Source organism: Elgaria multicarinata, chromosome 3, assembly GCF_023053635.1.
Source record: "Elgaria multicarinata webbii isolate HBS135686 ecotype San Diego chromosome 3, rElgMul1.1.pri, whole genome shotgun sequence".
Classification (NCBI taxonomy): domain Eukaryota; kingdom Metazoa; phylum Chordata; class Lepidosauria; order Squamata; family Anguidae; genus Elgaria; species Elgaria multicarinata.
In genome coordinates, this window is record NC_086173.1 from 31,626,211 (window position 1) to 31,640,144 (window position 13,934).

Sequence of the window (13,934 nt, forward strand, 5' to 3'; positions counted from 1 at the left end):
GGATATCTTAAGCATAATATCCAAGTATATATACAGCTTAGCTACAGTTATCCATGCTCTGATAACCTCTCGTTTGGATTACTGCAATGCGTTATACGTGGGGCTGCCTTTGAAAACGGTCCGGAAACTTCAACTGGTGCAAAACAGGGCAGCAAGGTTATTAACAGGGACTGGCCGGCGAGATCACATTACGCCAGTCCTTTTACAACTTCACTGGCTGCCAGTCCAGGTCCGGGCCCAATTCAAAGTGCTGGTATTAACATTTAAAGCCCTAAACGGTTTGGGGCCAGGTTATCTGAAGGAACGCCTCCTCCCATATGTACCTACCCGGACCTTAAGATCATCTACAGGGGGCCTTCTCCATGAGCCCCTGCCAAAGGAAGTGAGGCAGGTGGCTACTAGGAGGAGGGCTTTCTCCGCTGTGGCACCCCGGTTGTGGAACGAGCTCCCCAGAGAGGTCCGCTTGGCGCCTACACTGTACTGCTTTCGTCGCCAGCTGAAGACCTTTTTATTCACTCAGTATTTTAACACTTAATTTTAACTTAAATTTAAATTTTACTGTTTTAACTCTGTATTTTAATCCTATATCAACTTTGCTGTGTGGTTTTATCCTGGTTGCGCTTTTTATACTGTATTTCGTAATTGTGTTTTAAACTGTTGGGTGTTTTACTGTGGTTTTAATTTTTGTGAACCGCCCAGAGAGCTTCGGCTATTGGGCGGTATAAAAATGTAATAAATAAATAAATAAATAAATAAATAAAGTAACATTTCAGAGTGTTAAGTATTCTGCCCATCTTTCTTCCCACCAAAAGAGTTGATGTGTCCTCCATTAAAAGCTATCAGAAGGGTGATCTGGTCCCAGAACAGAATGTTTGCTAATGTAAATGCACCTCTCAATGTAGTCAGTTTGAATACAATAACATTTCAGATTACAAAAACTATTTTTTATCAATGAAGATATAGCTCTGGAAGAAATCATTGGTGGCACTTTAAGACAATGGGCTTTCTTCCTTCATCAGGCTCACAATGCTGGGTGTGGAATTTGCATGCATGCTCAGTAGCTTTTTCTAATAGACCCATGATAAGCTGCCAATCAGGGCCTGCCCAAGGTATTTTGCTGCCTGAGGCAAAGCAGCAAGTGGCATACCCACCAACCCAAGTCAAGATGTAGAATACCCAAAATATGCCAAGTGATTTTGGCACAGGAGGCAGCAAATCCCGCCAACATTGCTCTCCATACCTGGCAATGCAAAATAATAATAATAACTTCTTAAATAATTAGCATGCTACAGGATGATGAAAAGCCAATGCTACAGCAATCTTTAGAAAGAGTAAAAAAGCAATTAAAACAACCAGCTTCCCCTTTTCAAAGCAGCTTCTCTTAACACTCGAACCAAAAGCTGACATTGCAGCTGTGATTTATGCAAATTAAAAAACACTGACAATTCACTAGCTGGCCCGACTCACCCAGTCTGAGTTGGGCCAGCTAGCAGAAGACAAACCGAAGTCCAGGGAGACAGACGACCAAAGCTCATTAAGCTTCACCCCCCCAACCAGATTCCCCTGACATCCCTAATTAGAAAATGATAAAATGCTCATCCAGCCTCACAGTAGCAGTCTTAATGCAGGCGTGCATATGCATACGCATACTTCAGTCATCACAAGTTTGCATTCTGATGGCAGCCTTCTCATCAAAGTAGGTTTTATTGACAGATGCAAATCGGCCATTCTATTGCGAGGTACTGATTGATTCTTCTCATTCTGAAAGGTTAAAGGGATGGTCACAAGGCTCCAGGAAACAATTTATGTCTTACCTTTCGCTTAATGTCTGTAAACTGCGAAAACATAAGAGACCAGTAAAAGGCCAGCTCTGTGATATAATAGTGGTAAATGCCAGATGTTATGGGCTGAAAATCAAAAGAAAGGTTTTGTTTAAAACAGTCATTCACCATCTGCATTAAAAACTATTTAAAGGCTTAAATTTAAAGGCTTAAATGGATAAGAACTGTAGATGAGGAAATTCTGGATGCAGGCTTTCATTACTGTAATTACGAAGAAGCTATCCTACCTCTTTCTCCCACCTTGACACCCCTGTACAAGCTGCTATTACATTTCTAAAATAGTAGGTGTGTTCAGACAATCGCGCAGGGGGAAGAAGCCATTGTTCCTTCTCCTTCTGCCCCCATGCATGCTGTGCACACTGCCACCATTTGCATAATTCCCCATGATGCAGTGTGGGTTGGCATGTTGTCCAAATGCAGTGCTGGCTTTGTACCCACCTGCAACCACTACTGTAGGCTGGGTACAAAGCTGTCTCCACCGTGCAGCTTTAAATGACATGCCAACCTGTCCTGCGTCACGGGGTATTATGCAAATGGTTGTTGTACACATAACATGCACAGGGGTGGGGAGATGATGGCTTCTTCCAACTGCACAATTGTCCGAATCCAGTCAGTAATAGAACTGACTGCAGGCCTAAACCAATGTGTCTTTATATACAACACATAACGTAAAAACGACATTTACCTGAAAAGGATAGTTGTACCAGCATTGTCGTGTATCCCAAAACCAGGGTGTCTACAATAAGAAACATAAAACAGGAAGATATATTAAAGGAGTACACTCTCAAATGCAAGGTTTTATTTTCTTTGGAAGACTTTTTGGTAAGAAATCTTTCTCCCCCTTCCCCCCTTGCAGTACTACTTCAAAGGGTTTTCATTTTGTTTCCTTGGTTAAAGCCAATGAAGTAGGTTCACATAAGGATAGGGTTTTTTTGGTCAAATATCAATTTTTATTTTCATAAAATAAAAAAAGATAATATCCTTCCAAAAAGATTACAGTTAGCAAAAATATATTATACAATATAATACTATATTCTTTCAGACGCCAGGTAAAGACCTTTTTATTCTCTCAGCATTTTAACAGTCTATAAATTCAATTTTAACTTTGCTATTTTAAATTTGTATTTCTGCACTGCTGCTGATTTTATCCTGGTTGTGCTTTTATATTGTATTTTATATCATGTTTTTATACTCTTTGTTTTATACTTTGAATGGTTTTAATTTTTATGAACCGCCCTGGGAGCGTTGGCTATTGGATGGTATAAAAATGCAATAAATAAATAAATAAAGGGGGAAATGCACTCTTACATGCAATCATGTGTCCAATTATTGTATTTCCCAATACCGAGCAGTACTAGGAGATGCTGGTTTCTCCTGCAAGGTATTTCAGGATGCCAAATTAAGTCTCTAAGCAAGCCCTTTTAACAGACTAGGAATTTGAAAACTATGCTGGTTAAAAATGTTTGGTAGTAAACTATTTTGGGCCACCCTACCCCAAAGGGTCATCACCCATGTGAGAGATGTGTACCGCAAACATACATATAAGGTGCAATATTTGGTTAATCAGAAAAATGGCAGAAAGCCCATTTTTAATAAACCTGTAGTATTAGAAATGTCATTTATGTTATCCGGTGCCCATACAAGAAAATGTTTGTGGGGAAAACCTCCAGGATTCTCAAAAACAAACACTTAAGTGTCATCAGGAATGGAATGGAAGGTTCCCCTTTGGTATAACATTTTCTTGAGAACAGCCATAATGTTACAGATATGTTATTTTGGACACTGAAACAGATGGATCAGGAAAAGATGTTATTAAGAGAAGAAATCAAGCAGATTCTGAAGCCTGGGAGTTTGTTCCCAAGAAGGTTGAATGAGGCACTGAAAATTCTTCCCTTTTATTGTGTGGTGTTTTTTGTTTGTTAGTTTTTAAATTTAACATGCATTTCTGGAAGAGTGTTTTTATTTGTGGATTTTCTTGTGTTAAAAGCTTGCATAATAGAATATACATTTGTGAATGTATGCAGTTAAATAGTCCATGGTACTTTTGTGTAGTATATCTTGCATTCGTACATTGATAAAACTATATATGTTACGTGTTTTAGGTAGCCCTGAAGTTTATCTCTGAAACACTGAGCTTGCATAAAAATGAATAGGCACTTCTGTGATCTTGTGTCACTTTTGGTTTTGGTATATGTTTTCATGAGCACTGAATATATGCATTTTGTTTTTTTACATTGCTCAAAACATGAATTTAACACCATATATATTTGCAGTTAGTGGGGGGAGGGGGGTGTATGTTACTACAAGTAAGTATTTTAGCCCTCAGTCACAGGTGGAGTTAAACAAAGCCAGCAGTACTGGGGGAGAAATCATTAACTCTTTTTCTTCTACAATTCTAGGCTTCAGGTATTCCTCAACCATGGGCAGTATCCTATGATACCGATGGGTGTCCACTGAGCATGTTGGGCCAGTGGGACCCATTGCTAGTGCTTCCTAAAACCACCCTGGAAATGTGCTGAAACATTTACAGTATTTCTGAAATTGGACAGGTCAGCAGAGCTCTCTTCTGCAAGTTCTGCTGACCTGTTCCATTCCTGAAATAAGCACTTTGGCTCATTTCCAACTGCCTGAAGAAGTGTTAGCTTCCTGACGCACTAGCAATAATTCCCATGTATTAATGTACTACACTTAATGTACTAGGAGTAAAAACGACTCTGCCAAACAGTGTTTAAATTCTTTAGTTACTCTTCATGTCCACAGATGCTTAGCCCAGAACCTATTTTCATTTCTTGCAGGAAAGGAATACAGAGAGTGAAAATACAATCTTCATGTCCACAGATGCTTAGCCCAGAACCTATTTACATTTCTTGCAGGAAAGGAATACAGAGAGTGAAAATACAATCTCCTGTTTATTTTCATAGCAAACAATTACTCAACTGTCCAAACTTGTTTTCATCATAGCTTAGCATTTTGCACAGTATTGCTTAATCTGGCTTTTGGAGTCACTGCAACTCTAACTGCATCTGCAAATATTTGAGATCACTGCAACTCTAATTGTATCTGCAAATATTTGCAACTGACTTGCTTCCTCAACCTCAGCAGATGATCAAACTTAAAAGCATTTCTACATAAGGCTTTTATTGTATGCTTGTAATTGGTCACTCATGGAAGTTTGTGGGTCCTTTACATGACATCATCAACCTCCAGAGCATCTCCTGTAATGTTTGAGCTTTATCCTGCTTTTTAAAAGGTCGGAGAGAAATCAATGATAAACGTTAATGCGATATATCGGCAGCATGTACTGATGGACTATAATACAGCCATTAGACACCAGTGTATAATAAAACTGAATAGAACATTGCCGAGAAACGTAAGTTTTGGTTCAACTCACGTGTCCACAGTGCAAAGAAGCCCATCACAATCCCAGAAAGAAACCAGAAGCAAAAAGCCCCAGTAAGGATGTGGGATTTCAGCCTGGTGTGGTGAAGCCCTTAATGGTAACTCTGAAGCAAGATGCCCACTTTTCTTTGTTGAAAGAAAGATCTTTGCTTTTAAAGCTCAACTAAAAACTTTTCTTTTTCCTAAAGCTTTTAAAACTTGATGTTGTGCAGACTTCTACTGTTACTTTCTACTGTTAGTTTTACCCTACCCTGTGCCTGCTTACCCTACCCTGTGCCTGTTGGCATTCTCTTCCCCTCCTTATTGTTTTACTATGATTTTATTAGATTGTAAGCCTATGCGGCAGGGTCTTGCTATTTACTGTTTTACTCTGTACAGCACCATGTACATTGATGGTGCTATATAAATAAATAATAATAATAATAATAAATCTGTTGTACTAGGTTGCCCTCAGGCATCTTTGTAACTAGCCAGCCCCAAAAGCTCAAAACCTAGACCAGACAGTGGCTGAGAAACTTACACCACATTTACAGGGCAGAATCCAACACTTGTTTTCATCAGTGAGGCCACTCTGCAGGTGATCAGCTATGAAAAACCTGACTCTGACTGACACACTGAAGCAGGGAAAAAACCAAATTATCCCACCGTTTCTTACCCATAAACCCCCCAAAAAGTCTACAGCAGCACTTTAGGTTTTCAAGAAGATTTCAGTCTTCTCAGTTAGGGGCCAGAGATTCTCCTTTTGACAATGTAACAATCTCAGATCACAAATCCAGTCCTAAGAATATTCTTTCATATAGTATAACTAAAGGTGGCACGGACACCTGTGACCAGATGGGTCTCCACATGATCAAACAGTGGCCAATGGTGTGCGTTTTTCAAATGTAGTTGGCATTACCTGTTGAAATGCCTATTTTGTCTGGAGACTGAACAACCCACACGGGAGAGAATATCCCTGATGACAGGCATGAGGAACTTCCAACCTGTGGGGTCCCCCATCCAACATGTCACCTTCTTCTAGGAAAGAAACACTTCTTATTTCCATTCAGCAGCTCTTAGGAGATAAGAGATTTCCCTGCTCATCCACTGCCATACTGCAATTAGGCTTTAAAAAACATTGGTGCCAATGAAGGATTTCTAAAGGCCTAATTGCTGCAAGGGGACATGTTGTTGGTATGTGGGGGGGGGGGGAATTGCTGCTGGGGAGGGGAGGGCGGATCCTCCTCAAATGATGTAAATTAACCCACCAGAACTCTCTCACACACATTGTGTTGATGCCACTGGAGGCTTTGAAAGCCTACCTGTGAGAGGAGAGTGGGGCAAATTTCTGGAGGTGTATGTGTGTTGTATGACAATGGAGGTGTGGGTGAGTGAAAGGGTCAGCGAGGGTCTTCTGTGTGTGTGAATGAGGACTGAGCAATCACATCAGGTGGCGATATACCAGCAGAGGTGGACACAACCGCTGCTGAGATGCAGCCGACTTGCTTGCACCTGAGGTTGAGTTTGGGACAATGAGAGTCAGCCTCAGTACTAGTAGGGCCTGCCATTGCTGATACCAGGAAAAGAGACAAGTGTCATCTCTATAGGTCGTTGCAGTTCCAAAAGGTGCAGCAACGTTGTCATTTAACCATTTCGTCTGCCCTACTCATGCAGTTGTAAGTGTAGCGATTGTGCACAGGCTGCTCACATGCTAAAGTTGCAAGGTCTCCCAAAATTTGTTGCCACTGTTATAGGCAAGTCACAATTCATGCTTATTACACTATTATATATTTATGTACCTCTTAGAATTTATATTATAGAAATATTAATAGCACAATATTTTGTTCTGTTTTATATATATATATATATATATATATATATATATATCAGTGAGATCAGTTAGATCACACACTGTTCTCAAAAGTGTATGCTATTAACATTGTGGGCTATTGTTAGCCCAATGTCTTATTTGCAACTATATTGGTTTTCTGGGGGGAAATAATTTCTCAATGAAAACATTATTTTTTTAAAGCTGCAACTGCTTATACCTTCCATCAGATATTAAATCAAGGATAAAATATGGAGTATAAAGGTGATATATCTGGGCTAACATTTGTCCTATATTTTCAGCACTCGCTCTACGTATGTTACTATTATTTTATTTAAATCCGAGAAAGGAGTTCCTACTTGAAAATGTTCATTGTCCTCAAAATTATTCTCCTCATAAAACCATTGTCACGAACCAGTGAGATGAGCTGCATAATATCAGGAACTGCAAAGTCTCTATTTTTAATTGATTGGGATAATACCAGGGTGGAATCCAATGGTGCCATTCTGCTCACAGAGAGGCTTTTGATTCGTGGGAGGATGAATTTGCCAATTCTTCTTCCCCCTGCAGCTTCCACCAGCACATCCTGAACTGTTCTGGAGGATCCCCCAGCCCTCTGGAACAGATTTTGGGGGACACAAGGGGCTGCAGGGGGAAGGGAAAAATCAATGCAAATTGCCCAGTGTTCTGCAAGTGGAATTGCACCATTAGATTCCACCCTATTTCACCTCTAGTCTGTTATTCAACTTATTAATTCAAGATTAAATAGTATAATTTCCCCCTTCAAATAGAGTTAAGAACAAAATGACGCATTTTGTCAAGATCTTCATTTTTCTCACAGCAATACATTCTATCCAAGATAAGTGTCCAGAGGTCCATTTTTTAACAGATCATTCTGCATTTTTTGGTTCAAGAAGTTCAAATTGTCAAACTGTTCTTGATGAATAATGTAATTCCTAAATATCTTATATCCTTTGCCCCCCCCCCCACTTGAACCTGTTAATACCTTTATTTGCATTTTTACCCTTGAACTATGTTTATTCCTAGTTCTGATCTACTCTTGTTGATTTTATAAACTAGGACAAAGCAAACTGCTTTAAGATAAAAATTAAATTAGAAATACACAAGGATGCCTTATAGCGAGGGCAATGCAATCTGCATATAACTGATTTTATTCATTGACTTATCTATAGTCGTGCCCTTAACCTGGATTCCCAGTAGTGAAAGCATGCTATTTATTTATTTATTTAAGCATTTTTATCTCGCCATTCAGCCAAAAAAGGCTCTCACGGCGGCTTACAAAAATATTTCTTGACAGTCCCTGCCCACAGGTTTACAATCTAAAAAACATGACACAAAAGGAAAGGGGATTGGGAGGGAGGAGGAGGGGGATTATTTCTCACTTATAAGGACAAAAGTGTTGTGCACATACATATGAGCAATCACAATCTCTAAGACTGTGAACAACAAATAAAGATATAGCAAAATCACAAACAGGTCTGTCTGGTTCTGTGGTCAAAACAGGAAAACACAGCATTTCTGTGATGAACCATGATATAAAGGCTACCTTTCCTGTTCTGTCTGGAAGTAATTAACTGGAGAATTTGGAACTCAGGTAAAAATGCCAGGAAAGCGCTAAAGGTTCAACCAAATCGCTCATTTCAATCTAAATTGAATACTGCACAGCACACTCACCGACCAAAGAAATCTGAGTCCATAGCTAAATATATATAAATAAAATATAAGCCTCCACCTGAAAATGAGAAACAGATAAGGAGTAAATACATGACATAACAATCTTGATGATGTGAAATAAGGGTCTAGTAAAAGTCAAACCAAGGCAAATCTAGAACCCACAAGCATAGAATTACTACTCCTGAAAACTACAATGCTTTGTACATGGCTAGCTGAAGAACACGGACCTCTTATTTATTTATTTTAAATGAATGTGTTTCAGAGGCTCAGTTTGAACAACACATTAGTCAACACAGTGTGAAAACTCTACTCAAGGGTTGAGTTTTTAGGGGGTACTCCCCACATAACATGTTCTAACTCCACTGTTGTGTGACTGTGGGCTACTGTGGAGATGAATACAATCCATTGCAATGTTTGATTGACAGTTCCTCTACCCTCTCTCCTCCCCCAATCCTCCCAATGGTATCCCATCAGCCATTGCTGCAAAAAAAAACAATGCCGGTGTTACGGAAAAACTGGAGCCCACACAGAGAAACTGGAGTCCACACCAAAGTTCTTGTCCAAACAGATAGCTTTATTCGCTAGCGAAACAGCAGCACGGGATGAGTCCACGGGCGGCTGCCCTGGGGACTGGGAGGAGGGGCTTTTTATACACGCCCCTCATGCAGAGGAAACGCCCACACTTTTACACAAAGGAATTGCGTGCGCATCTTGGCAGCATAGCACAACCGGTTCAAACCTGTTCGGTAGGAATGTCTGCCTCGGACTTCAGGCATGCGCAAAGAGCACGGCCTTCATTAAGGTCATAACCGGAAATGACAGCCAGTTCCCTCACACCGGCAGCTCTCCTAGAGTGGCACTCACACCTTTCACTGCTCTTGCCAGAGAACTCTATAGCCAGTGGGAAAAGTCCCCTCAATTCAACGGTAAACTCCACAGAGCCCTCCACACAACACGCAACACGATTATGCAGGAACTCTTCTCTGCACAGGGTGGATATTCTGCATAGATTGTTTTCCCAAAAAAAACCTCCACCACTGTGTGGAGTTTTCCCGCCAGACAACACTTTTCTCAAAAGTGGTGTAAAAACTCTACCATGGAGTTCTAAAACCACCATTGACTAACGTGTTGTCCAAACTGAGCCAGAGACTTTACATAATACACTGTAGTTCCATAAAATAACTGCAAGAGAGTTTTTGAAATACAATGCCATGCTTGTCCGATTGTAAGAAAAAAACAGCATAAACATGGCAATTCTGTAGTCTTGTGGATACCCACAAGGATCTGTAATCTAAAAGACACATCTGAATAATACCCTATTACACATTAAACACTTTCCAATTTAGAGTATAGACCAAAGACAGATGGAGGTCAAATGAGACTCCCACTCACCTAAGGCAAATAACTTGAGGAAGAAGCCACTGGGGAAGAGAGGTAGAAGCCATAAAGGTAGCAGGCAGGAAGGCAAAGCTGCTCAGATACTACAGTGATAGAGGCCATGCATAAAAGGGTAAGAAAATAAATTTAAGTAGGACAGAAAAGGAATAGAGATCAGGAAAAATTCAAATAAGTGCTTTGGAAAATAACTTGAAAAGATTTTTTAAAAAAACTTTATAAAAATTAAAAGCCTGCAAACAGATTGACCGTTGCCTCAGTGATCTGTCAGCATTACTCAATAACTCAAAGGGTGGGTGACATTGGGAGTGTTACCGCTTGCTATACATTAGGAAAGTCCAGGGAATAGGCATGTCTGCCCAGCAATGCTTTGTTGCACATTCACACTTACTGGGTAATAAACAAATATCCAAATGTCTTTACATAAAAAGAGTCAATTTTCATATTACACATCCCTGATTAGCCAGTTGTTTATAATTTTAAATGCCAATTTTAAAAAACAAACAATTGAAGCTGTAAGAGTTGGATTCCACACAAACCTACATGCTCTCACAGAACTTCATGAGGATGCTTGGTTTATCCTGGTTCCTTCGATGGCGAAACCAGCGCTGGATTTTTCGGACATCCCAATCTAGTTGTTTTGACAATCCCTCTAACCTTCTTGCATCTGGAGACTAGGAGATGATCAAACAGATGTCAAAATATCTCTTTTGTTCTTAGCAATCTTCCAAAACAGAGTCTTACCATTTCTGTCCAATTATGCTTCCATTTGAAAAATGAATTCTTAGCAAAAATCTACATCGGGGTGGGCAACACATTGGGCACATGTGGCTTCCGGCACCCATCACTACTTCCTGAATTTGGACGGAGTGAGGAAAAATCATTTGTAGCTGCTACAGAGGGCCCAAAAGGTCAAATTTAGCTTTCAAATGAGCTAATTTTGACCCTTTAGGCACTCTGTAGCCGCTAAGGACACAATAGGTATATATATTTTTGGCAGGCAAGCTGAAATTGAATGCTGTCTTATTCTTCCTCCAGGTTATGTGGAAGGAGCAGAGGACAGAGAAAGAGGAAGAGGAAGCATACAAGCCCAAGGCTTTGCCTGGGCTCCTGTGGCTTTTTTTGTGCAGTGTGCTAAACCATGGTTTACCATTATATGCCTACTCTTCCACTAATCCAGCCCTGAGAATCCATCCAATCAAGTGTAAAAAATAAATAAATCCATAATCGGTTGGAGTTATGCCAGTTTCACCACTAAGGAAAACATTACAATCAAAATTTAATTGTCAGTAATAGCCAGTATTTTTCTGTTAAATGCTGTTGCATCTGTTATAATCTACTGTAGAGTTTCTGAGGATCAGAACAGATCAGTTAGTGACAATAGAAGAACGGTCTTCATGAAGGAAAAAATAATTTCCTCAAAGTGAGAAGGACAAAACCAAACAAATATGGAAGAACTACAGGAAATCACACAATTATCTTGAAAGGAGTGATTTGCCTTGTTTCAGTTCAAGCCATATACAGAATTACAGTCAGTAGAATGAGGACCCCCTTGGACTTGGAGAAGAACCCTTGCCATCAAGGACCTACAATTAGGCACTATGATCAGTGGAAGACTAGCCTAGCACTCCAGCCCATACACAAGATGAGACCAAGCCTGCCCCACTCTTTTTGGACACTATCCTGACCTGGATCCCTAGACCTCTCCCCCTTCCCCCGGGAAGGACTTGTATTCCATATTATATAGATGTTATTGTTTTATTCACCAAAATCTCTTATGCATGTGACCACATTTCCAGGGAACGATGTATCTGGCTTCAGTAGCTATAACTTACCCTGCAACTTCAAACATTTGCTAATAAAAGGTTATTCCAGACACGTACACATGCAGCTTCAGGGAATGACACAGACACTTGCCAGATTGTAAAATAAACATGTGTGTTTTTGGTCTGGCTAATTAAAATTCCTGGGGCTAGAAGATAATGGGCTCAGGAATGCCTAATTATGCATGAGACCCCACCCTTGGACAGCAGCAGGAGAACAGCGCATGCTTGTATTTGCATGCCTTGTGCACTCAATGGCAGAACAGCAGCAAAAGAAAAAAAGTTCTGTTTGCCGCCTAAGTGCAGTGTGTGTCTGAACTGCATGCACTTGAATTGGGTCAGGAAGGAGGGAGGTTGTGCTTGGTGAAGGGGGGCACACAAGAAAACAAGACTGCTTGCAGCCATAGCATGCATTTGCCTTGGGTCAGGAGAGAAGAATGTTGCGCTCAGTGCTGAGCAATGGCATCATCAGAAGACACAGAGTTGGAGGCAGCAGGAGGGAAACTCCTTCAAAGTGTTTTACAGTCCTTGGGGTGGGGTGGGGTTGTGCTCCTTAGCACAAGTCTGGCAGGAATGAAAACCTCAAAGGCAGGATCTACACTACTCCTATAAAGTGCTTTATAACAGTTTTGCCAACTGTTGGGACCCAGGACACACTGCACATACAGTTTTCAAAATGTTTTCAAAGTGCTTTAAAGCAGTAGTGTAGACACCCACCCACCCCCAAAGAGTAGCATTTAGCTGCATCTGGAATTGGGTCTAAAGAAGGAGTAGTCACAGATTGGTATGGATGGAGGGAATCCTGAAACACATACAAAAATATCAGGAGTTGGGCTGAAAGGGACTTTGTGCTGCTTTGTGAGGCAGGTGGCTACCAGGAGGAGGGCCTTCTCTGCTGTGGCACCCCGGCTGTGGAATGAGCTCCCTAAGGAGGTTCGCTTGGCACCTACATTATATGCTTTTAGACTGTTTTATTCTCCCAGCATTCTATAAATACATTTTAACTTGGGGTTTTAAATTTGTAATTTTGCATTGCTGCTGTTTTTATCTGGTTGAGCTTTTGTATTGTATTTTATAGTATGGTTTTATACTGTTGTTTTATACTTTGAATGGTTTTAATTTTTGTGAACTGCCCAGAGAGCTCCGGCTATTGGGTGGTATAGAAATGTAATAAATAAATAAATTAAAACTAGTATGAGGAAGAGACGGAATGGGGCTTAAAAACTGGGCTGTATTGTAGTACAAGTCTGCATGCTTATCTCCTTCAGAAGCACGCCCTATTACAAGCGCTGTGTGCAACCTGTGTGTTGGCAGACAAAAAATCTGTCAGATTTACAGAGCATGTCTCTTAGATGCAGCGTCCTTAACAAATTTGCTTGATCTTGCACATGAAAGAGGGAGGTAATGACTAAAATCCAGATGATGGCCTTCAGCCTGCCTATAAGGAATAGCCATAATACTGAATTACTTGAAAATTGTTGCTCTCTTGAACATCTGTGAAATCTGGCTTGATATTATTTTATTTAAACATATATATAATTCTGTTCAATCAGTTTTAATGTAGTCAACTCCCCACATTTCTTCCAGGGAAATGGACACCTAATTTGAAATGCTTTCTTTGTGGAGGATAGATTTTTTATGTATTTAACAACGATTCCAACTCCTATTGTTTATAAAAACAATTTAAAAAAATTAAACTGCTTTCCTTTTATTATCTGAGTTTTGCTTTAAGATCAGATTACTCAAGTATTGCAGTGATAGTGGATTTACAGCTGGCTAGTAAAAAAAAATGGTTGGTTACTAAACCCTGGTAACCCTGGTAAAAATTGTTGACCCTTGGACAACCATTACAGATATATTATATGCATGGCCTGGGAGGGGGTGGATAGGGTAATACAATAGTGAGAAATGTATTTCTCCTGGACTACAACAGATTGAAAGAAGAGAGGAATATTTATTTGGCTACACTGACAT

At 40.2% G+C, this 13,934-nt stretch overlaps 1 protein-coding gene across 3 annotated transcripts in view; it reads right to left on the reverse strand.

The window, feature by feature from the left end:
• CERS5 (ceramide synthase 5) overlaps positions 1-13,934 on the reverse strand; it is a 48,021-nt gene that overhangs the window by 13,661 nt on the left and 20,426 nt on the right. For 2 of the 3 annotated variants that reach the window (XR_010025178.1, XM_063119871.1), the window contains exons 3-6: positions 10,681-10,811; positions 8,743-8,800; positions 2,527-2,577; positions 1,815-1,907 (exon numbers count right to left, since the gene is read on the reverse strand). Coding sequence is in view for 2 of the 3 variants with exons in the window: in XM_063119871.1 (XP_062975941.1) it covers positions 1,815-1,907; positions 2,527-2,577; positions 8,743-8,800; positions 10,681-10,811 (333 nt within the window). In the remaining variant the exon portion in view is untranslated. Of the gene's footprint in view, positions 1-1,814; positions 1,908-2,526; positions 2,578-8,742; positions 8,801-10,134; positions 10,224-10,680; positions 10,812-13,934 lie in introns of those variants that run through there. The other variant, XM_063119872.1, reaches the window with a different exon arrangement.